The sequence below is a fragment of the Enhydra lutris genome, unplaced genomic scaffold (assembly GCF_002288905.1).
Source record: "Enhydra lutris kenyoni isolate GAN:26980312 unplaced genomic scaffold, ASM228890v2 scaffoldscaffold1, whole genome shotgun sequence".
Taxonomy (NCBI): Eukaryota; Metazoa; Chordata; class Mammalia; order Carnivora; family Mustelidae; genus Enhydra; species Enhydra lutris.
Window position 1 is genome coordinate 34,402,349 of NW_019154085.1, and position 25,986 is coordinate 34,428,334.

Below are 25,986 nucleotides of genomic sequence, written 5' to 3' on the forward strand. Positions count from 1 at the left end.
ATAACTTTTTTTTTTTTTTTTTTTTTACTTGATGAGTTTCTTAATATACTAACTTCCTTATCGGGTAGAGAAGTGAAGAACCGTCATGCATACCAAAACGTCTCCTTAATAAATAGGGCATGTTTTCATGTAAAGAAGTCATTAATTTCTATGAGGCAGGTGGGCAGTAGGTATTTTGCTCATTTTACACATGAGAAAGAGGCACAGTGCCTCAGTGTAGTGAGCATTACGCTGCCTGCTTTTCCTTACTATTAGTTTAGGTCAACAGCCCTGTGAGGATCCATTACCATGCTACAGGGCAGGCCACTGAATTTCAAAGAATGCAAGGAATTCTCCCATAGTCCCAAATTTTTCAAATGACACAAGTCTGACACCGAAGCCCAGGTTAACAATTCTGTTTCTGTTACAGCATAGCATTTGGGAGTCAGAAATATAGTTCGGTTCCCCACAGAGAACTCTGTAAACTCTTTAATCTAAAGAGATTACAAGAAAGTGATTTGCCTATTTTATTTTTAACTCTACAGATTAACTGGAACTCCTTCTCGTTGTATTTAATTTTTAAAGAAAGATTGAGAGACTAGTTTAGAGCAAGAATCCCTTATTTATAGAATGGCAGAATTGTTTCATCCCTGCAGAGATTTATTCCTCTAAAACAATCAGAAAAAAAAAGCAGAAACTGGATAAGATTGGCTCCATTACTGATGTTAGTATTTTGCAGTCAGCATATACGTGGTTTTAGCTGAAATTGCGCATATACTCTGGAACTACATCGTCTTTGGATTATGAGGATGGAATAATATGTAGTTAAAAAGAGTGTGTGTCTCTCCTTTTGAGACCCAGGCAATGTCCTTGTTCTACCACCATGTCTTATACAAATCACAGATGTCAACTTGCCTCTTTCGCCCCGACTTCCACCTTTCAAGTGAGGCGAAAATTCTATGATCGCCAATTCCTAATATTTCATTTCTCTGTATAATCTATATGGAAAACCCTGGATTTTTAAGAAAAGACCCAAACAGTTTGCAATATTGGACACTGAGCAGAAGGATGTCCAGGCACATGATCTCAGACCTGAGTCAACAGAGCCAGGAGGGCAGGCAGGTCCAGTGGGAAAGGAGAGCAAGTCTAGGCTGCTGGAGAGGAGAGGAGGGTGGGGATGAAGAAGTGGGCATGCCTGGGCTGCAGGGAAGTTATAGGTTTGACAGGAGCCACACTGGGCTGGTCCCTGACTTCATCTCTAGCCTGGGTAGTCTTTTCACTTTTATTTTTTGTGTTTTTGTCTGTTTGACTCATTTGCCAATTTGATAGGGATGACATTTATGCACATACATTTTTAATTTACCTCAAATCTTCTTATTAGTGGATATTTTTGTTTCCACTGCCCCTCCCTACATGCTTTAAAGAAATTAAATGATTTATTTTGTGTAGTTTAGTTTTGTTTTAATCAAAGAGACAAACACCCATGCAGAGGCAATAAAGCATACACTGATAAAGGCAGGCAGAATCGCGCACCACTCATCACTCTGGTGTTTTAAGAGAGGCAGGTGGTATAATGGGTACAGGCAATGACTCTGGTTCAAATCCCAGTTAAAGTCCTTACTGAATGGGTGACCTTGGGCAAGGTCAGTAATTGCTCTACACGCACTGTATGAGGCAGCAGCCACAGCCATAGGAGGCTGCTGGGTGCTTGAATTGTGGTTAGTGTGATTGAGGAAGTGAATTTTTCATGATAGTTAATTTTAATTAATTTTGATTAAACTCTAAGAACTGCTACTCTCTATCTAGTCATTTGAAAATGTCCAACTAGCTTTGAAATAACTGAGATATGTGAATTTACTCTTTCAACTAGTAAACTTTATGAAATCTAAATACTGAACAAGTACTTGGGATATTTAGTCTCCAAATCGAAATGTGTTATAATCAATAGTACATACTGAATTTTGAAGACTTACCATAGAAACATATAAAATATCTCATTGATAATTTTAAATGGACTATATGTTAAAATAATAATAGTCTGGACATTGTTAAATAAAATGTATTATTAATTTCATTAAAATTTTAAAAAAAATACAGCTCATAGGAATTTTTATATTATGTCTCTTGCATTATATTTCAGTTGTACAAAGCCACACTTTAATATCTTCTTCAATGATACAAGAATAAAAACAATTTCCTCCATTGGTTGTTGTGGCAACAAGAAAAGGTAACTGTGCGAAGTTCTTAGTGAATTGTCTGACAAAGAGCTGGAAGTACTCACTAAAGAGCTATTATTTTGTGAACACTATTTCCATTCCAACTTCCTCTGACATAAAAAGGAGAATTTGATGATATTCTGTGGGATAGTCAATCTGTTCCCCTCAAGTGCATGAAAACAAAGAAGGCCACTGATAACACAGAGGTATCAATGATAGGGTTGCTGATAACTTACCAAATAAATCCATATTTTGTTTTCACTTGCTAGATTTCTATTTTGTAAGCTTTATGACCCGTAAGATATGGTGTACATGCATTCATTCATTTATTCATCAAACCTTTCCCTGAGCATCTATTTCTAGAAGAATTGAGCTTCCATAACTTGGAATTATTAAGTTTTTTACCTGTTATAAATCTGCAACAGAAAATCTACTGACATTTAAAAATGTTGAAATAACTTTAAAATGACAAATAAGAAAACTAATACTACACTAGACGTGAACTAACTTGAATTTAAATAAAATCTTGAAAGAAAAAAATTGACAGAGGATACAGGTTTCTGCATCTTTAAGTTAATAATATCAAATCTCTCTACTGAACGTAAAATCAGTTTCTTACTCTGTCAGTAACACCTCACGTTCCTCTTTTCTTTATTATTGTAGTGGTTTTAAATTCTAGTAATTTCTTTTAAGATCATGTATATATTTTTTGTTCCTTATCATTTTTAAATGTGGCATAATTTGGAGAATGGGAAAGATGCAATATTCCTTTATAAATGATGAAAGGGGAAACAAGAAAAAACTCAAAGTTAAATGTCAGAAGAGTAGCAGTTGGTGGATAACACAGAAGAAAATCTCAACACACACAAACATTCTTCAACCATCTAGTTGTGTGAATAGTCTATTCAGTAAGTATCGCAGTGCTCGGGCACCTGGGTGGCTCAGTGGATTAAGCCTCTGCCTTCAGCTCAGGTCATGATCTCAGAGTTCTGGGATCGAGTCCCACATCGGGCTCTCTGCTTGGCAGGGAGCCTGCTTCCTCCTCTCTCTCTCTTTCTGTGCCTACTCGTGATCTCTCTCTGTCAAATAAATAAAATCTTAAAAAAAAAAAAAAAGTATCGCAGTGCTCCAGGAAATAAACGAACTTTAAATTTCTATTTCCCTACATTCCATGAAGCACAAATTAGGTTTCCTTCAAGCAGTTTAATTCTTTTTCCTAAAATAACTCCTTGGAGTATATTTCATTTGTGAACTTTTCTTTGTTTCGACAAGACAATAAAGGAAATCATAACAGCTAAAAAGGTGACTCCTTACAAGTTTCCAGGAGCTATTACAGGTCTTTTACTTATATTCATTCATGGGATTCTTAAAATAATCCTATGAAATACTATGATAGGCAGAATAACAACACCCCTCCCCCAACCACCAAGGGTGTCCATGTCCAAAGCCCCAGAATCTAGGAATTTGTTATTTACATGGCAAGGAGGGAAGTGAGGCTGCAGATGGAATTAAGGGTGCTAATCAGCTGGCTTTGAGATGGACAGAATATACTGGATTGTCCAGATGGGTCCAATGTAATTCTGGGATCCTTTGGAAGTGGAAGAGGAAGGTAGGAGAGTCTGGGCTCAGAGTGAGAGAGATGTCTGAAGATACCATGCTGTTGCTAGCTTTGAAGATGGAATAGGGCCAAAAAACAAAAGGCAAAAAACCATAAACAATAAAACCCCAAACAGATTCTCCCCTAGAGTCTCCAGAAAGGCATGCAACCCTGCCAATTTCAGCCCTATGAGACCCATTCTGTATTTCTGACTTCCAGCACTGTAAGATGTGAATGTGTGTTGCTTTGAGCTACTAAGTTTGTGGTAATTTGTTACAGCAGGAATAGGAAACTGACAGAGATAGGTACCCTCTTTGTTCCCATTTTATGAAAAGCCAAGGCATAGAGAATTTATTTTTTCAAAAGATTTTATTTATTTGTTAGAGAGAGAGAGCACAAGCAGGGAAACTGGCAGTCAGAGGGAGAAGGAGAAGCATGCTCCTCATTGAGCAAGGATCCTGGGGCAGGATTTGATCCCATGACCCTGGGATCATGACCTGAGCTGAAGGCAGACACTTAACCAACTGAACCACCTAGGCATCCCAGGCATAGAGAATTTAAATAATTAATCCAGAGATCACACAAAAAGCAAATGTTGTTTGGCTTTTAACCCTTGGCAAGTAAATAAAGTCAAGGTTACACATGGCATCCTCTCTCTCTTCTTAGCATCTATTTACTCCTCAAGCTCCAGATCCATTGCCACTTCTTATGGGAAACCTTCCTTGACTGTGCTGATGAGGTCGGATGCTCAAAAGATAAAAGTGAAGGTAGAACCCAACTTTCATGTGAAACACTTATTATGGTTACAGTTTAACATTTGTTCCAGTCCTTTCTGTCTCTGCCAGCAAACTGTAAGCTCCATGAGAGCAGAGCAGCGGCTGTCTGCTGCTATTCACTCCTGTCAGACATAAGGGCCAGCTGTCGCTCAGTTGTCTACTGAATTTTTGATGTTTAGGCCATGTAACCATGATGAATTCACTTGAGCATATTGAATTTGTTGAACATGGATAAAGAATGAAATACATTTCAGCAGGATAAAGTAGATTATTGGAAATGAACTTCAAAATCCTAAACTTTTGCCCCTACTTAAGTAAAAAAAATCAGCTCCGTGGAAATAAAATTTGAGAGACTACAACAATGATCCAGAAGAAATTTGCTGAAGCATGGGAAAATGCTGTATTCATCATCAGTTTGCCAAAAGGTGCATTTTGTCCTTAACTGTATTATTCAGTGTTCACAAGATTTCATTATATCAAAGCCTGGTACTTGGGGATAAGCTTTAAATGTACTCTTCTGGAGAGCAAAGAAACAAACAAAAACAAGTATAACCAGGCTTCTATATATTTGATTACTTTTCAAAGTTAAGGGACTTTTTATGACTGCTGATTTGTTGAGTCTATGCTTTTTCTAGTCATATGCATATATATTCCTCCCTGGTAATACACTCTTTTTAATCTTCAAGGTATGGCCTCTCCGAAAGCACTCAGAGCCACTAAGAGTATAATGTTCTCTATATTTTTAATATATATTTATACCTATCTCTTTATGGTCAAATTTGCTAATTGTGTTTTGGTGAAAGTTTTTGCATACCCCACCACACCTGCTTTCCTGCTTTTCTTTGCCATTGTGGTGCCTTTAAATTTTAAACATACTTTTTTAGATCCCATACATTTTTTCTTTGTTCCTTATTATTTCTAAATTTGCATCACATTCAGGGAACTAGAAAGATGCAAGATCCTTTGGATGAGCTGATACCAGATGTAATCTGAATTTAGTAAAGCCTTGGCCTCAAAGATTCGTGTTGCTAATTGGTAAGCCTCTGATCACATTTAATTAATTCTTATACCCATGGAGAAGCCATTCAATTCATTTGTCCATCTTCTGCGCCTTTGAAATTCAACTCAAAACTAGGTCACAAAGAAAAATAACTGCTAAAGATTCTCTGTGCTTTTAAGATCCACATTACACCATCCATGCAGACCTTTTAAAATCACACTCATCTCACAAGCTTCCTTTCCCCAGGGACTCTTATATTAGTAGACTCAAGATTCAACCCCACTGAAATGAAATCAGAACATTAATTCAAGATTTAAAAAGTGTTTGGAAGCTGTTTCTTCTTCACATATTTTTTTTTCAAAAAGATGACACTGGGCAAACATTGAAATCCCTTCAGTAATAAAGTTTTATTAAACTAGTATATTTATTATAGAATAAGAAAAGAGATCATTTTATTTCCTTGGAAATAATTCCCAGAGTATATTTCTCTCTGGTTCTTTATTCATAGGACCTTCACTGATGTGTCTCTTCTGGCCATACCCACCCATGCTCTTCTAACCAATGTACCACCCTTTTGGGATAGGTATGGAACAAATAAGGTAAAACGCTGACTGACTGATTTGAGAGAGAGAGAGAGCACACACGAGTGGGAGGGTCAGAGGTAGAGGGAGAGAGAGAATCTTAAGCAGACTACAAACTGAGCATGGAACCTGATGCGGGGCTCCATCTCATGACATGTGAGACAAAAGCAAGAATGGGAGACTTAACCAACTGAGCCATCCAGGCTCCCCAGTAAAACCCTGATTTAAAATGGTCACCCAGAAGATAAAGATCTCTCATCAGCACACCAAACCAGAGTGGATCTCTGGTGCTCTAAGTTAGCCAGTCTACCTATAAGCCTCTGGCTTTGACATAACACTCACTAGCTTACAAAATGATTCCATAAAAATAAACATTCCAGTTCTTCCAACAGACAGGATAGATAGTATCCTCCATTTAACAAATCTAGCTCAATGAATCAACACATCCAGAGAGACTTAAGGCTGACACAGGCCTTCTGAGTCTAAATCTCGAATTCATCATTGAATCACAGCAGTTTTCAGACATTTGGAGGAATGGAAAGTGCCCAGGAAAAGCCTGAGTTCTTTTGTATGTAGTTAGGCAGAAGAGCAAATATACTGCAAATCAAAGATACAAACCAGTGAGTTTCCTTTCTGGCGGAACCCACATCATCCACCAGAGAAAACTTTTTCTGTAGAGGGTAACTACTTCAGCCTTTTGGAGCCACTTACGGTCTCTCTTGCATAGTCCTCTTTCTTTTCTGTTTTATAAAATTTTACAACTGTGAAGCATTCTGAGTTCACAAGCCATACAAAAACAGACTGAGGGCAGGATCTGACCCAGGCACCGTAGCTGATCAGGGCCCTGGACCTGGCATTCCAGAGCACCAACTAATGACTGGTAATGCAGATCTCTGGGCAGTAACTGAAATTCCCTGGCTCTGAAGTGTTTATCATATAAGTGAACATCCTTGGCTCACAGAAGAGATTTCACCTCTTTGCCTCTTTGACTCACCACAAGTTTAGGCTAAGTGATTCCCCCTGTCTTTAACTAACATTAAAAATAAAGCCATGTCTGACTTGCTCTATACACTAGATCTTTGGCGTTCCCAAATTTATGTGTAATGGTTTCTACTACTTAAAATTCTCATGGATTTTAAAAGTCTTTGACTTTTAAGTTGAGACCTCGAGTCTTGTGTGTAGGAGCTGGTTATACAGGCAGAGAGAGAGAGAGAGACCAGCAGCCTGCCTGGCACTAGCTTCCTGCCCTCCTCCTCTGGTGTCAAGTCTACCCTCCAGTATGTGAACAGATAGTTACTCTTTTGCAAGAGAGGGGGGGCAGAGTGGGGAATAGGGGAACAGGACTTAAAATGGAGGCCAACTGCCTAAGAAACAGCAGATCTACATCAACTTCATTAGTGTCTGAGACCTTTAATGAAATGAAATATAAAGGAAGTTAAAAAATAATTGACAAAAAGATTTGTTACTTCTCCCATCAGAGCAAAAAATTTTGAGTGAGAGATACATCAGCTTTGAAAGAATTTCTTCTTTTTTTCCCCAGTTAAACTTGATTGCGTTTTAATAGACCATTTTAATAGTCTCAGAGGTTAGGATTAATGCATTCCTTGTAAATGCAAAAGACCTACAATAGTTTATTTTGATGCCTCCCAAGGCATTCCCTTTCCACTTTGGACCACACAGCCAAACTACAGTCAATGCCAGCCGAAAACTTATCTCTGTATGAATTCAGAACCTGGACTAAAGGAGTGAGATTCTTTTGTATAATGAACATCTCGAGTGCCAAAGCCTTCCCAAGAGTATCCACACTCACAACTTTGTATTTATTTATTTATTGTAGTAGCTTTCTCCATCCTTAACTTACTTCTGGACATTTCAATGAAGAGTTAAGTAGACAGCTTTATCAATGGAGCTTTTGATATCAATTACTTAAAAATTTCAAAGAATCAACAATCCTTATATTCAGTTTTTAGTCTATAAAATGAATTGAGCTGGGCACCACTGAGGCATAAAGCAGACCTAGCTCCTACCTATATGAGGTTTGCTGTCTACCTGTGAGATAAGAAAAATACATGAATACTATATAAAAATAAGTAATTAAGAGTTCAATGAATAGCTCAAGATACGATTAACTGCAAATACACACTGTAAGTATTACAGAAAACTAGAAAAGAGATCATTTATTCATTCATCAATTATTTAATTGGTATTTATGTTGTGTCAGACATTATATCTCCTCTGTAGACTGTGCCTTGGAACTCAGACTTGTATACCCAATTTTTTATCTGAAATCTCCATATAAGGACATTATATGGACGGACATTTCAAACTTAACATGTCTTACAGTGAACTTAAATTCTCTCGCCAAATCTTCTCCTGCAGTCTTCCCCATCTGAAAGGCAACTCAGTCCTCTGGTGGTTAAGGCCAAAAAACAAACAAACCTAAACCCGAACCAAAATACCACATTCATCCCTGAGTCCTCTCTCTTTCTCACACTTTCTGTTGAATTTGTAAACAAACCCTATTGGCCCTACTTTTGAAATGTATTTGACTCCAACCACATCTCGCAACCTCAACAACTACCATTCAGGCCTCTGCTGGGATCACGTGATAGCTTCAGGATTAATGGTGACCCTAGTTCAACCCTGGACCCTCTGCAAAAATAGATCCTGTCACCCTCCCAATCAAGGACATCCAGATGAACAGGCTTTCAGATCAGAGAGCACTTACAACCTACCAGACACGGATCTAAGCTCTTTGCAAGTATTACTGAATTCTCACAAGAACTTTACACTGTACAGACTATTACTCTCTGTGTTTTATCAGTGGAGAAACAAAGTCACAGGGAGGGCAAGTCATTTGTCAAGATCACACAGCTGGCACGTCGGACAGACAGGGCTCAAGTCCTGACATTCTGGCCCAGGGTCTTTGTTTCTGGGCTACCTCCCTCCAATGGCTTCCCTTCTCACTCTTGGGAAAGCTCCCTCCAAGTCTTCATGATGGCCTTCATGATCTGTCCCCCATTACCTCAATGACTCACCTTCTACTACCTCTCTTTGGCTTGCTTGGCCCCACTGGCCTCTTCACTGTGCCCCAGACACCCTTAGTGTCTTCCCAGATTAGCAACTTCCATCCTGGCTTGTCCTTCTGCTTTAGACATTTTCCCACAGACAGTGGCATGATTCACTTCCTTACCTACTTTGGGTCCTTCCCCAAATGTCACTTTTTTAGTTATTGAATTATCTCCCTTAACGAACATCTTAACTAATATATCTAGACCTGATTCTAAACATTTAACATATATTTTACTTCATTAAACCCTCAAACCAGCTCTGGGTTGATGGGACTGTTACCTCCATCTTACAGATGAGAAAAAGAGAAATGTTAAATAATGTGGGGAAGCTCACATAGCTGATAAGTGATGAAGCCAAGATTCCAACCTAGAGGCTCTGGCTCCCAAGTCTGTACTCTCTCTCTCATCCTCCCTCCCTCTCCCCACCCACCCCTCACACACGTCACACGCAAACGCACATGCAACATAGAAATTTGGTGTCTAACGGGTGACACAAAAATGAAACAGAAAAAAAAATCAGTTTGTTCAGAAGCTTAGAGCCAGAGTAAGAAGATGATTAGCTTATCAGTATAAAGAAGGACAGGAGGTGAAGAGTGCAGATTATCAGTTTCCAGAGCCATGGTTCTCTGGATGTCATCCATGGGGCTCCTCCATCAGAAGTGCTTGGAGGGGGCGCCTGGGTGGCTCAGTGGGTTAAGCCTCTGCCTTCGGCTCAGGTCATGATCTCAGGGTCCTGGGATCAAGTCCTGCATAGGGCTCTCTGTTTGGTGGAAAGCCTGCTTCCTCCTCTCTCTCTCTGGCAAATAAAATAATCTTAAAAAAAAAAAAAAGAAGTGCTTGGAGGTGTTTGCTAAGAATGCAGATGTCCAGGCTGAACTCCACACCTTCGTATATAGAGTCTCTGGGTCCAGAAGCCCAAGGATTTGTTCATACATAAGAATTCTAGGTGATTTTAAAGCACATTAAAGTTTTTGAACTGCTATCTTAGAAGATAAGGAATAATTTCATTGATTTAAATTTGTACACTAAACATCACAATGCTAATATGGCATTTCCATAGCAACAACATTTGGGAAATGTACTGTCAACGTAAAATTTTGCAACTCAGGACAGGGGTCTTTGGTGGTTTTGTTCATGGGTGGATTCCAAATGCCTAGAACAGTGGCTGGTGCATAGTGGGTCACCAATTAATAGCTGTTGAATGCATTAATTTAGAGAGGCCCAGAGGAAGCTCTTAAGATGCACAATGATTCTGTATGAGCATATTTTACTCTGAGGTGTCAGAGATTTCCATCAGACTTCTCATAAAAATTCAGTTATGTCCTTATTTCCTTAGAGATATGAACAGAGTGGAAATTATACTGCCTTTTGTAATCCTTGATCTAAGTGTGACTTGAGGGTGTAGCATTTAGTAGCTGTGTGATGTGAATAAGATATTCAATCTTTCTGAAGCCATTTCCTTTACCAGTAAATTGATCCTCATTCTATTTAATGTCCATAAACTTATATAAATTAAAGGGATCCTTGAAAAAATAAGGCATTGTTATATTTTTTTTTCTCAAATTTCTACCTGCCAGGGGCACCTGGGTGGCTCGGTGGGTTGAGCCGCTGCCTTCGGCTCGGGTCATGATCTCAGGGTCTTGGGATCGAGTCCCGCATCGGGCTCTCTGTTCGGCAGGTTGTCTGCTTCCCCCTCTCTCTCTGTCTGCCCCTCTGCCTATTGTGATCTCTGTCTGTCAAATAAATAAATAAAATCTTTAAAAGAAATTTCTACCTGCCAAATTTTATAGCTTAAGTGGTAAAACTGGGAGGGGTAGGAAGTTTAATGATTGCGATGCATAAGCAATACACATAACTATAGAATGTTACTGTCATTAGTAAGAGTTAAACTTGCGGGCAAGAATCTCAAATTCTTTTAAACTTAATTTGTAAAAAACTTATGGGACTAATAAGTATGACATTATTCCCACATAGTATTTCCTCCTAGAGAAAATCATAGCCCAATAGTTCAAGAATAGTACTGCCTTTTGAAAATCAAATAGTGATTTGTTGGAGAAGCTGCCACAGAATGGTATAGGTTAGTATTCTGTCACTCCGAGAGGCGCAGCCCAAATCAAATGACTTTCATTTAAAAACTTTTAGTGTAACAGGTACTTTCCATTCATTATTTACTACATCCTTGATAGATAAACGCTGAAATCTAAGAGGAAAAAGTCGATTGTGCTGAAACCATGCAACGTCTCCCCAATTTTTGAAACATTAGCACACCACCTCCATCCAAACATGCGATTCCAGTGACTAAGCAGATCTCTCCCTGAACCCAAGTAAGAAAAGACGCTACCCTCTACTTTTTTCTTGCTGATAAAATAGGTGCACAAAGAGGGAGTAACATTGTCTTGTATAAGCAAAGCACAGACAGAAATGTTAATGTTATTTGACAAATGGCAAGAGACAGCCTTCTAATTTAAACACCATGCATTCCACAAAATTCTCTAAAACTTTATTCTGATTTTTGCCTAACTTAAGCATTTTTAAAGGCATTCCCATCGCCGGGTCAGAGATGAAAGTTCCAAATACCTGGAAGTTAAGCCATTTAGCTCCTGACACCTATACAACTGGATTGGTTGCATGTGATCAAAAATTATGTTTGGGGCTCTTCTTTCAAATTAGAGACACAAAATAAAATCCACTGAGACCAAACTCCCCAAGTTTTCTTTTTCTCTCTGCACAGAAGCAAATAACAGCACACAGAATGTGAGGCAGAAGAGAATTTCTAATAGACCGATAAATTGCACCTTTCATGACAGATCTAAGAGAAGGCTAATCCGCTCTGAATGATGGAAGTAGTTTTAAAGGTTTCCCCCACATTGTAAAGCACAGTAGTAAACTCTGGGTCCCACATTTCTTTATCTCAAGTTGAACACCCCAAACCCTAAATTGCAACCTCATCTCTATAATAACAGTTCCATCCACTAAGGCTGCTTTGCCACAAATACCATACCATGATGATGAGGGTTCTGGGTCTACTCATTTCATCGTCACTTTCCAGAGGCAAAATTTCGTGGGATGGTTCCTCTTGGCGTCGTCTACAAATATGTGGACAGCTCCTCTGGACCACAGAGCGGAAAGCTTGAAGCAGAACAATGCTGGCAGAGCAGCCCATTGCTGCATCTTGGAGCCACAAAATAACTTCTATGTTGATGCTATGTTTGAGAAACAGTGGCTCCTTGTCCCTGAAAACAGCCTACATTGCAGCTGCAGCCAGCTCACTCTCCAATCACTTCCTTGAGCTCTGATCATCTGATCACCGCCAAATAGCTTGGATGCAGAGATGGGAAAGATTTGATCCACTGAAACGGAACACGCTCAGGAATATTAGAGCATTTCGCCCGGAGAGTTATTTCTCAATTCATTTCAAGAACATGTTTCCTGTTCATTACAATGATTCTCTCCGATTCCAGTTTCAGAGATCTGAATAAATATATCTTTTCCCCTCAGACACTCAAATCACTCTTTTTCAGACTAAGCAACTGAAAACCTAGCTCCACATGGACAATTTCCCAAGGCAAATGGGGGGGGTCCCATAAAGAGTGAAAAGGATTGTTTTCTTTTTAACTGTAAGCACTTCTGCAAGGAAATTTTGTTAGACACCTCACAAAGTGATGGGGGTTTTACTTTTCGTAGCTCCTAAGTTCCAGAAAGGAAATTGGCTCATCCGAGATGCCGAGCCCGCCGAATCAGAACGACTTACCAAAAGCATGCACACATTAACCAAGCCCACGTGAGTGACACCAGAGTTACCCCTGTGAGTCCCTTTCAATAGTATGGTTGTTCTGTTCCCACACACACAGTTCTGCAGCCTAATACATTTTTATATTTACATAGGCGGCTTGTGGGGCTGAAAATATCTTTATCACTGAAGTCACTTGGTGAGTTCTGCCAAGCTGACCTCTTAGAAAAGGCAGTTGTAAAGCATCTTCACAGTAAGAATTCAAGGCTTCAGGAAGGACTTTGAGGTCTTAAGGTAGTTAAGAGTCTAGTATTCCCTGATTCCTGTGAGACTAGTCACTTAGGAGGGAACCAAAGAGATGCTTAGAAATCATGTGACCTGCTTGGAATGGCTTCAAGATCTAATGGTGTACTGTAAGAGAATAGGACAACAGAGGATGCTTGCACTAAAAATATCTCACAGCAAATGGATTTTGCTTACAAATGAGGAAAGTATGAAATCCCCAGTAGGATTTTCAATGTCGGGATCTTTCTGTCAAGCTAATCCTTCCAGTGTAACTCTCAGGGATTCAAAGTAGAAATGTTTTCTTTGGTTTCTGGGCTCCTCAGTGCAAAGGGTATTTTGCAGGAAGTTTGCAGTAGGTTTGTTTTGCTATGAGGCGTGGCCACTCCAGCTCCAGCAAAGTCGTTTTCACAGAAGCGTCTTGCATGATGCTCAATTAGGCATTAATTGCTCAGTAATCTGTCACAACACAGCATTATTTAATTGGTATGTTTGCCAGAGAAGTAAAACATTTTTTTTCTTTTAAGAGGTACTGGCTGCCAGTAGTTTTTCATCTCCCTCTGTTTTGTGCAAACATATTTTAGTGCTGCTGGAAAAAGAAGAAAAAAATGCTAATGGTGCTGGCAAGTCCCCTAACCCCTCTGGACCTTTGTCAGAGTGCCCGGTTGCTAATCTAAACCATTTCTACTCCAAACAACTGGGACATTTATTGGAGAGAGGCTACAATGTAGCCTGTCTGGCTTGTATGCACTGAAAAAAAAAAATATATATATATATATATATACATATATATATATATATAGTGTCCACCAGAAACAAAGCAGGAAGTGGGCTTCCATGATTATGAAAGTGTCTTTTCTTTCTTTTTTTTTTCTTTCAAAGATTTTATTTATTCATTTGACAGGAAGAGACACAGTGAGAGCAGGAACACAAGCAGGGGGAATGGGAGAGGGAGAAGCAGGCTTCCCACCAAGCAGAGAGCCTGTTGCAGGGCGTGATCCCAGGACCCTGGGATCATGACCTGAACTGAAGGCAGATTCTCAACGATGGCGGAGCCACCCAGGTGCCTCGAAAGTGTCTTTTCCAATATGATACAATTGCTTCTCCAGGTTCCTAGTGTGCTTGTGCCACCACTATCACACTCATGACATGGGACTCTCCAGTTGTTCCCTTAGGGTCTGGTCATCTGCTCAGGAACGAGCAGTTTGGATGCAACAAGGTACTGACTGGAGATCCTTAAACATTCCACTAGCTGTAGTCGGCAGTGGGAAAGAGATCCTCTGCCGGACACCATAGGCTTGGAGGGGACGGGAAAGTCCACATCCCAGACTCCTATCCAGGCACCTCTCTCTCAATCTGGCTCTCCTCGGGGGTGGCTTTTGGAGTCAGATGTTTTGGCAGATGCTGAAGTCTTTGGGGGAAACAAACGAGATGCTTTCTAGCTATTAGAGTCCTGTGTTCATCGATCCCCTTGTTGCCTCTGAGGGATTCACCCCTATTATTGATGGACTGCTGTGGGGCTTTCAATCTTCTCTGTCTCGCTTTGTCTTTCAATTTCCATCATCAGGGAAAGGCAGCCTCCAAAAATGAGTTTCTTGGGAATTCAGTACACACTACAGTTACCCAATGGACAAGGGACCATCAGGACAAAAAATAAGGAATAGCAGACATATAAGCCCAACTTTTCTTATGAAATATTTTAAATGTGTAGCAACATTGCCAGAAAGGGGTTGAATTCTGAGTTCTAAGTTTTACATAGTAAATTAAGTTGGGGATGGGGTGGGTCAGGAGGAGATAAAAATGAACCTGAAGACCGGACTACCCTCTCATATTTGGCATTCATGTTTATACACAGGAAATATATACTTTTAAAGATTTATTTGTTTGAGAGAGAGAACACACACCCATGCCTGAGAGTCGGGGGAGGGGCAGAGCGGAAGGGACAAGCAGACTCTGTGCTGAATGGGGAGACCAGAGGAAGGCCCCATCTCATGACCCTGAGGTCATGACCTGTGCTAAAATCAAGAGTCTGACATTTAACCAACTAAGCCACCCAGGCACCCCTATACACAGGAAATATTTAAAAACAAGGTGAAACTGAAAAAGTTAAATTAAATGAATTTTTAAAATTATCTACAAAAAAGTAAGTAAAATTCTAAGTTAAAAAATTAATAAAAACAAGGTGGAAATCCTTTACAGATGTCTGCTATTTTCATTTGAAGTATTAATAAGACAAATCATTAATTTGGCTCTCAAGCATCAAATGTGCATAGCCTCACTAGTCGATAACTTTTAGAGACTCTCTTTGCGCTCATCTACCTCCTTCTCCTAACTGGGTTTTATTTTATGATTCACCAAGATGTATGTTAAATATAAAATGTGGAAAGCAAGATTTTTTAACTTATTGTCATAGATAAGGACATAATGTCACTAACATCTGTAAGACTGAATTTTCCAAATAAGTGGTGGGAACTAGATTTCACACACACATAAAACATCATATATGTGTGTGTGTGTATACACATATGTTATTATATAAATGTGTTCATTCATTCAGCACTCATGAAATATTAAAAGCATGTACAGTGAAAAGCTTTCTTGCTTCAAAGTAGAGATGATAGCTTATCTATGAAATAGCCTTGTAGATAGGAAGTGGAAGGGAGTGGGGGTGATTATTGGTAAGGTTATACTTATACTTATTGATAAGATTATGCTTATACTTACATTTATTGATAGAAAGTTAACTGTAGGAAGACAAAGTAAGTAGCTTTGGAGAGTAAAGGATGTGTGTGTGTTTGTGTGTGTGTGTGTGTGTATGTGTGTGTGTGTGTGTGAGAGAGAGAGAGAGAGAGAGAGAGAAGAGAAGAGAGAACCAAAAGGAAGAATGAATGAAGGAGCAGAAGTGAAAACATTTCCAGAATATCCCTGAACACTAGGATCACTCTTGCTCTTGTCTGGGACAACTGTTCACCCAGCCATACATCTCTTTTTAAAAAGTCCTGACAAATGAATTTCATTTTTAGAGCTGTTTTAGAAAATCTTTTGGACCAAGAATCTTCTGATTCTAGATGTTGATATTTCTGCTGTTAGAAGAAAACATCCAAAGATCTTTTGACAACAAGAAAGGAAAATCCATATTTAATTTAAATAAATGATGCCTATTAAGAGTGTTGGACTGTCTCAGCTTCATTAAATTATGCAAGAGCTATATGTCTAAATGTAGCTTGAGATGTAGGCCGGGTTGGACTGGAGTGTGCTTAGGCACCGTGGAGGTGAAGTGACACTCCTCTCCCACCCAAAATGTGCCCTGAGGCCTCTGAGTCCTCTCTGGCTCAGTGATAGATCTATTTGGAGGGAGTGAGGTTTTCTGTCATCTTCGTGTGTCAAGCTCACTGACAGCTCTTGCTGATAATAATATGTTGTCTTATAAAAACAAACAGAAGCTCAGATGAAAATACTTCAGCTGAGAAGTGAAGATGAACTTCACTGCTGCTTCTTGGATACCCCTGATGCTGCCCAGCTTCGTGTTTAAGCTGTTGTGAGCCGCTGGTCACTATTTAAAGAGGTGAATAGGGCCATGACTAGATCTCACTTATGAACAGCAATGTATGGTTGGAATTTTGAGAGTAGAAGACCTTGTCTACAAAAACTACATTCCAACAATCACATCTCAAGTGAACTGTCAACCCCCCAGAGATGGGTTCTCAACTCCCCACCCCAGGTTAAATTAAACCTACCTTTCTGCCTGCATCCAAACAAAAAGGTTCTGAAGCCACTTAGGACTTACTTCTCATTGCATCTGCATGTCCCAGGCCGGTAGAATGTGGTTTCCACCATATTTGGAGTGTAGGTTGGCTGACTTCAAATTCAAGAGTCTGAATGAAGTATGTTTGTTTCCTTCTCTTCTTCCCCAAGTCCAAATGAAATGACATTACAAGGCAGTATAAGAGGGAACATATTGATTACAAGAGCAAGAAAAGGGTGAAGCTCAGGGACATTTTCAGTAGATGAGAGTTTTCTGGAAGTATTTCTGAAAGACTGAAAGTGAATGTCTGGGTGATGAACATCAGGGAGGGTATGTGCTATGGTGAGTGCTGTGGTCAATGCTCTGCCATGTGTAAGCTGTGTGACCTTGAGAAAGCTGCTTAACCTCTCCGAGTCTCAATAGTATTCCCTATAAAATGGAGCTAATTCTATATGCTTACACTTAACTGAGAAGATCAATACAGAGCCTGACCCATAGTAATCATTAAGGGAACAGGTGGGATGCTGCCTCCCCTAATGGTAACAGCAGAGGTTGGTCTTCTTACTCTCAGCCTCTAGGCTCAGCTTACACATGACAGTACCTTGGAGAAGCCTCCCCTGACAGGCTTTACCTGAAAGCCCTGAACCTTGGTCCTTATCACTGTGCCCTGTGGGTTTCCCCCCTAACACACAAGCCGACATTAAATTCTGACTGGTTTAATTTTTTAAAAAGATTTATTTATTTATTTGAGAGAGAGATAAAGAATGTGAGCAGGGAGAAGGGCCGAGGGAGAGAAGCAGACTACCCACTGAGTAGGGAGCCCAACATGGGGCTTGATCCTATAACCCTAAGATCATGAGCTTTGCTGAAACCAAGAGTCAGATGCTTAACCAACTGACCCCCCAGGTGCCCCATGATGGGTTTAATTTTTAAGCAATGTCTGTCCCTTTCTGTAAGAGCTGGGGCTATACTTACTTGGTTCACTCTATGCCTGGTGCTTACCATGAAGTGAATAATGATGATGATGATGATGATAATACTAATAATGAAGCAAGCCCTTCTATAGTACTTATAATGTGCCAGGCAATTTACATATATTGTTTTATTTATACCTCACTCTAAAAGGTAATGCTTTGATCATCTGCATTTTATAGCTAAGGAAACTGAGGCACAGGAAAGTTAAGTGACTTGCTCAGAGAATCATACTACGTGGCAGAACTAGAATTTGAGTTTAGCCAGTCTGGCTACAGAGTCCGATTTTTTTTTTAAGTTTTTTTTTTTTTTTAAGTAGACTGTTATTTATTTATTTATTTATTTATTTTTATTTTTAAAAATTGTTTTCATATAGTAAAAATTTTTTTGTGTTATGTTAGTTACTATAAAATATATCATTAGTTTTTGATGCAGTGTTCCAAGATTCATTGTTTATGTCCAACACCCAGTGCTCCATGCAATACGTGTCCTCCTTAATACTGACCACAAGGCACACCCATCCCCTCACCCTCTTCCCCTCTAAAACCCTCAGATTGTTTCTCAGAGTCTACAGTCTCTCATGGTTTGTCTCCAAAAGATTTTATTTATTTATTTGAGAGAGAAAGAGCAAGAGAGAGAGCGTGTGTGTGCACATGAGTGTGGGGGAGGGGCAGAGGGAGAGGAAGAAGCAGACCCCCGCTGAGCAAAGAAGCTGATGTGGGGCTCAATCCCAGAACCTTGGGATCAGACCTGAGCTGAAGGAAGATGCTTCACCAACTGAGCCACCCAGGTGGTCCTCCAGAGTCTGAATTTTAACCAGTCCAAATGTCCCACTTATGCCAAGTAAGCCTTGTGTCTTCCAAAGGTGGAAAATAACCAGAAAAAACTTCAGCACATGGCAGGGTGTAGTGAGGTAACCTTAGAAAATCCCCTTTGAGGGTTGGTATGTCTCTCATAGGAAAATCTGTGATGTTTCCTTGCATGAGACTTTCAGAAAGTAGCTAGCAGTCTTAGAAGACTGTTTTGGGGTGATCCTTTAAATTGCATTTTGATGGGAATTTGAAACATTTATAAATGTAATGAATTTGATAAGAAAAGAATTTAAAAACGTATTTGTTGTGTGAAGTGTTCACTGGCACTCATCTATCCAAATTGGCTATAAAAGCCTACAGTGGTGACTTGGAAACATGATTGGGTCCCTTTGTAACGTCTTCGTGTATCACCTATCCTTACCTGACGTAAGATGTTGGTTAGCACCGAAATGTGCATCCCTGCCCAGAAAAGGGGCTACTTTACATCCAACAAGAATGAAGCCATCACCCCAGGATGTCCTTTGTGCCTGGACATGTCAAAGAGGAAGGTGGCTGCCACTCATTCTTGAGTTTGCTGGAGGCTGACAGCCTGGACACGTCACTGTTGCACTGGAAACAGGCCACCTGCAGGTCTGGGCTAGCGTGAGCATCGTGGGGGTGGGGAGGGTGGTGACTAGCAAGCTGGTCAGACTGCAGCTGCCTCAAGAGCTTTGTCAAACCTTCCCCACCACCAGAGGTCATCTCTGCAGAGTCATGGAAAGAGTGGAGGCCGAGACAGGGGGTAGAAAGCCCCACGTGCTTCTTAGGTGGTAACGCATCTTTTTCCACCGGAACTCGGTGATTTGTGGAAGGAATGAATCAGTCAACATGTGATAAAAATCAGCTCCCCCTCTAATTCCTCCTGCCCACTATCATGATCATCATCAAGTCTGAATCTTATTGGGCTTCTCTGTAAATTTCCCAGAGGCTCACAAATTGTTCCCAAGAGAAAGTGACCCCAAAGGAGAAGAACCCCCATAGATTAAAGACAACTGCAGATGTACCCCACTCAGACCGAGGAAAACCTGGTCAGCAGGCTTGGCCATTTTCCAGGGTAGGGATTAGTGAGAATCTTTTTCCTTGCATCATTTGCAGATGGGTAAGTCCCCTCAGGCATAGAAACTCCAACGGTAAGGAGAGAGTTTATCAGTGCTTTCTTAGCTAAGAAAATGGCAAACACAACCCAGTGATGGGATCCTCCTTAAGGCCTTTGTCAGCTTGTGTCTCTGCCTCTCCTGGTGCCTCTTCTCAAGAACCTGGGGCCCAAATCTATGTTGATAGTGACCCTTGCCCTCTTTTCCCCATATTCATGATTTCAGAAGGGTTCACTTCTTGCAGTGTCTTGTTCTTCATTCTCACTTAATTAGAGTGCCCCCTCTTCACAGGAGGCATCTTTCCCACGTGATGACATTTATTGAGTTGTACAATTAATCACTTTAGAAACAAGTGCACTGTTCTTCCATTTCAAAAATCCAGGAGCTATTGCCAAATTCCCCTTTATCTTCCCTTTCCTACCTCGGGCACTGGCGCAGCTCAAAGCAGTCGAGTTTTGTTGGTGCATTAGAGGCATCAGGAAATGATCCTTCGGTGCTCTCTAAGGCAGCTTCCCCATCAACAGCCTTCTGCAGCCCGCGAGGATAGTTTAAATGTTCCATTAATATTATAGCTCGCATTTCTCGGGCTTTAAGTTTGATTGAACTCTTCTAGGGTCAGAATAAACCGTTCATATCCTTAATAGAAGGTAGTATAGGGCAGGAGGTAGGCAAAGGCTCAGGAAGCAGTCGGCCAATTTCAAATCCCTGTTGAGTCACTTAGGACGTTTGTGACTCTAAGCAAAATGTGAAGCCTCAGTTTTCTCTTCTGTTAAATGGATGAGTATTCATGAGGATGTAATGTCTGTGTCAGTGCTTGTCACAGTAAGAGACCCATGGAAGTCTTCAGTGCACATCAGTTAGTTACATTAGAAAAAAATTTTCAGATATTGCTTGCTTTTTCCCCTACCCTTTCCACAAATTGTATTTTTAAAAAAGTCTCCTGACTCCTTCTTGCTCAGGGACACACAATGTTCCCTGCATGATCGAGCAACCGGGGGTGGTGCGAATGTCTCCTCTATGCTTTGAAGTGAGCTCCCATGATAATGTGAGACAACTCTCATAACCCCTTCTCAGTCCCCTTCATTGAACAAACAAATTTGAAATAATATAATAATACCTCTCTTACTCAGAGACCATTCATTTTACAATTTCAACTATTCTGATCACAACCAAGTCCTGAGAAGCAACAACAACAACAAAATTTTTTTCAGAGCCAGGAAGAGAGGCACCCAGTTCATGAGTCTATGAAGCTTCAGGGGGCAGCCTGCAGAAGCAGTCTTCATACATTCACCATTTACAGCCACCTTTTGCAGGACTCTAAAGAGCTCTGTGAATAAAGCTTGCAGTGGCCTTTGACCAGAAGCAATATAATTCCAACCTGCCCTGGTCCAGTGGGAACAGGGAGTAGCCACTTAGAACTGGAAGGATGTGTCTGCTGAAGTCAGGAGTATAGACAGTTGTCTGACTTCTTCAAAGGACCGTGGTGGGCCCAGCCATTAAACCAGCCCACCGAGACTCAGCCACCAGGTGGGGATGGGGGCTTGTGTTGGGGGACAGGAATGAGGGTGTATTATTCTAGTCTGGTTTCTAGAAAGTGATTCAGAGCAATGACCATGAGCGTTGGAGCTGAGGAGAATGGAGTCTGAATTCTCTCACTCTTATTTTTCTCAATTGTCCAGTGAAACTAAGATGACCTCTTTTGCAGAGTTATTGTAACAAAATACACTATGTATAAAATATTGGCTGGGTGCTTGGGTGGCTCTGTTGGTTAGGCGTTTGCCTTCGACTCAGGTCACGATCCCAGAGTTTGGGCTCCCTCCTCAGTGGGGGAAACTGCTTCTCCCTCAGCCTGCTATTTCCCCTGCTTGTGCTCTCTCACTCTCTGTCAAATAAATAAATGAACAAATACATCTTAAAAAAATAAAATAAAATTTTGACATAAATGGCATTTAGTTATTCCTTTGCCACTATTATTAATAAAACTAATATAAATGTTGTTATTCTAAGAAAGCGCCAATGAGGGTGAGTAATAGTCACACAAATCAAGGTTTGAGGCTAATAGAGTCATATGTAAACAGCAACTCAAACAAAGAAGACATCCTTGGCACTAGATTGAAATGTCAAGGTCAAGAGTCATGTGAGGCAGGAAGTATCACTGTTTCTTCTTCACCAGCCAATGAGTCCAGGGTACGGGGTGAGGCCAGATTAATTTAGGTTACAAGCCCTGCCACAAAAGAAAGGGACACATGAAAGACAGTCTGACAAGAATAAAGAGAAGAAATCAATATACACAATATCTGGGGCAAATGATGTTGGGGGCTCTAACACCATAAAGGATGTAATCTGCATGGTGTTCAAGCTCTGACAATAATGAGTGATCCCAGCAAGTATGCTGATGCATCAGAGAAAGTCAAATGATGCCCAGTGACCACAGTTTCGGATGGAAGAGGAAGCTAAGAAACATGCTACATTCATTTCCACGGACCACTTCCAATTCTTGAAAGTTTATGATTAAATGGGGGTAAATTTGGTTATCTTCACAAGTTGACTATGTAAAAAATATTCTCAGCAGAGGCTGAATAAATGAGCCGTTAACTGTACGTTCAGTACTTGTTCTATTTTGTTTTCTATGTTCATTTTTTCCCCTTTGAATAGTGACAGGAATTAGCCACCCACATCCTAAACATTCCAAGTTAAATCTAGTTTACAATAATCACGAACTGCTTTCCAAACATGAAAATGGCAGTGTTTTAAGTCATTTGCAAATGTGCCTCCCAAATCATTAAAGATGAAAAGGGTGCTGTCAACCTGAGTTAATCTCCACTCCGCATTCTTCACCAGGACTCTGAGGAAAGGCGTCTTAGGGTCCCTACAACGCACCCAAGCTCAGTGTTTTGCAAGAATAGAGGACAAAGCAAGGTTTAAAGCCAGCAGGAGTAGGAAGGGCAGGGCTGTAGTCAAAGGATTAACTTGATAAGATAATGTCCAGCTTCTCTTTAAACCCTAAACTGCACCCTGTGGATTCTTTAAGTCTGTGTTCCTATTAGCTCCAGTTTCTGCTCCCGACAAATGAGGCCATGGCAGTTCTGCTAGAGGACCCGTATACCCCGCATTCTAGCCTGATATTGATGGGAAAAACAGTGGTTGGAGTTGGTTTGATCTGACATGAATTACAACTTCAGACAAGTCTTGTCACCTCTCTTAACTCTGGATCTGAGTGTGCCTGTCCATAAAATTCAAGAGTTAGGACAGACAGTCCCAGGCTCCTTCTAGGTCTATGTCCAATGGCTTCATCTAACCACAAGATTCGGAGGGATGACTACCAACTGATGTCTGAACTTTGGAATGAAGGGGAGGGTAGGAAGGGTTGTTGCTGGTATATACCACATTCAACCCTCTCACCATTTTTTTTTTTAAGGCAATACTGCACATCATAAGCAGTGATGAAAAAGAGGTAGAAACACTCTGACGAGTTAGAAGGGCAAGGAAAATATTAGAAATGAGGCAGGGGAAAGAGGTCCAACCAAACTCATTTCCTTTTCTTGGAGTTCAAGTCATTGCCAAAGAAGCCAGGAGGACTTTATCCCGCAGCCTCCCTGCCCTGATCCAACCAACTGATAACATCATCACTCCAGTGAGCTCTAATGGGTACAAAGCAAAGCTCTATGGAGTAGGAGCAGATTGCTGGGATGGTAACCATAGGACTCATAGGTAGTTCTTTGGAGGTATGATCATTTTGTGTAACAGACCTGAATTTGTCATTACCTGGATTTGTAACCCTAAGCAAATGACCTTTCGAACTTTGTTTCCATTTCAGGGAAAAGGGGATGCTAAAATTTATTCCTACCTTATATAATGATGGAGTAAATGAGATAATCTGATGAAGCATTTAACCTTGTGCCTGAGACATACAAATAGCAAAGCTCTATTGTTTGTGAATTCAACTCGGGAACTTCCATAGTTGACAGTTATATGTCAAGTGACCCAAAAGTGCCTTTCACTGCTGGGTGGCGTTAGTGTCATGGCAAGGCAGAAACCCTCCTGTAGAAAAAGAAATCTCTGAGCTCCCAGCATTTGAGAACAGAAGAATGCAAGACAGAATACAGGATATTCATGTTTACCCTTCAGGCAAAGTGTTGTCATCCTGTTGTCTATTCAAGAGCAGAAAGGAACAAGAGGGAGACTCACATTTCATAATGAAAGGAACTGAATTTTAACGACAGAATGTAACCCTCCCTCCCCTTAGCCCACTCTGACCCCCACACAACAAGAACACCAGAGCCCTGCCCTGCACTGAGGGACAGGCTACAAATGCCCCACCCAGCCTGTGACCATCTTCCCACCAGTCCAGACTAGACATTCCTTACTGGAGCAAGAAGTAAAGTAGCCCAGCTCCGGTGGCCAAGCCTCCGGCGGGCAAAGGCGCAGTCTGAATAGTGATTTTCCTTAGGGCGGCTGGATTATGGCTGAGATCCTCAGCCATCGTGTTGGTGTTGCGTGGTGTTTAAGAGCTTTGAAAAACTCTTGCACCTGGCCATACATGAAATTTCTCAAATTCAACCTCACGTGCCCTTAGAGCTTTAGAAATACATGTGTGATCAGGATAAAATTCTATTACACTCCTCAAAGGGAATGCAAAATATCTTAATGCAATCTTACAAAAGGTCTAACTCCTACCCAACAGAGGGATGAAGAGAAGGAATTTCCTATGAATATACTTTGACTTTTAAAGCACAACTTATTACTACACATCTATGAATAAAGGTACTGATATTTCAGATCAGTTTGCAATTCATTGACTGTATACAATTTATTTTTAAGAGTTATCAATTTATATTATGACCACCTTCGTAGGAGCTCATGATGACGAAAGATGGAAAATCAAGTTTAACTTGGTCATCAGAGGCAGTACATGTAATGTACTAGTTCAGTAGGACTAGGGAAAACTTCAGCCTTGTTATGAGCCAGGTCTGTCTCTCACTAGCTTGATAATCTTCAGCAATTTATATAATCCCCTGATTTCAAACCCACCACAAAGGACTGTTGTCAGAATTAAGCGAGGCAATACACATAAAAGTATATATGCACTAGTAGGTATTTACCTCAAGAATACAAAAATATTAATTCAAAGAGATACTTGCCCTCCAAAGTTTCTAGCAGCATTATCGATGATAGCCAAAGTATGGAAGCATCCCAAGTATCCACTGACTGATGAATGGATAAAGAAGATGTGGTGTGTATATGCAATGGAATACTATGTAGCCATAAAAAAGAATGAACTCCAGCCATTTACAACATGGATGGAACAAGAGTGTATTATGTTGAGCGGAATAAGTCAAAGAAAGAAAAATACCATATGATTTCACTCATATGTGGAATTTCGGAAGCAAAGCAAAGGTGGACAAAAGAGAGAGAGAGAGAGAGGCAAACCAAGACATGAGACTCTTAACTATAGAGAACAAACTGCTGGGCACCAGAGAGGAGGTGGGTGGGGGGAGGGGAGGGGGGAAATAGGGGATGGGGTTGAAGGAGGGCACTTGCCGTGATGAACATGGGGTGATGTAGGGAAGTGCTAGATCACTATATTGTGCACCTAAAACTGATACTGCACAATGTGTTGGCTCGCTGGGATTTCAATAAAAACTTAAAAAGCAAAGTACATACCTGGTATGCCAACAGCTACTCTGGAACACTGCCGCAAGGTGAGATCACCTGGTACTGATGTATAGCCATGGTTTCAGGTTACTACTATTTCTGTTTAAAGGCTGACCCATACACTTTGACAAACTCTGGCCAAGACGGTGTGCAATCAGGGGAGTCTGCTGGCATGCTACTTTCAGTTATGAGAGGGAAACGGATATTGATACATGGGTGAGGAATGAGACATAAACTGTGAGACTTTCAGTTAATTCATTGTTTGCAAGATGTGAAAAGTCAGGGTGGCTGCATTTTTTACCTTTTTTTTTTTGAGATAAAGGTGTTGCCATCAGATTGAAGGTTTTCAAATAGGTATTGCTTATACTCTTGGCTATAAACTTGCTTTAGCTTGAAAAGGACACCACTGATTTTTCAAACTTCAAGTTTTACAAAAA

General features: G+C 40.5%; 1 protein-coding gene across 2 annotated transcripts in view; it reads right to left on the reverse strand.

Moving 5' to 3' along the window:
• LOC111145251 (dedicator of cytokinesis protein 10) overlaps positions 1-25,986 on the reverse strand; it is a 294,365-nt gene that overhangs the window by 221,669 nt on the left and 46,710 nt on the right. Inside the window, exon 1 of one of the 2 annotated variants that reach the window (XM_022500044.1) lies at positions 12,222-12,383. The exons of the other annotated variant lie outside the window; for it this stretch is intronic. Within the exon in view, the coding sequence (XP_022355752.1) occupies positions 12,222-12,383 (162 nt within the window). Of the gene's footprint in view, positions 1-12,221; positions 12,384-25,986 lie in introns of those variants that run through there. 2 annotated transcript variants of the gene reach the window in all.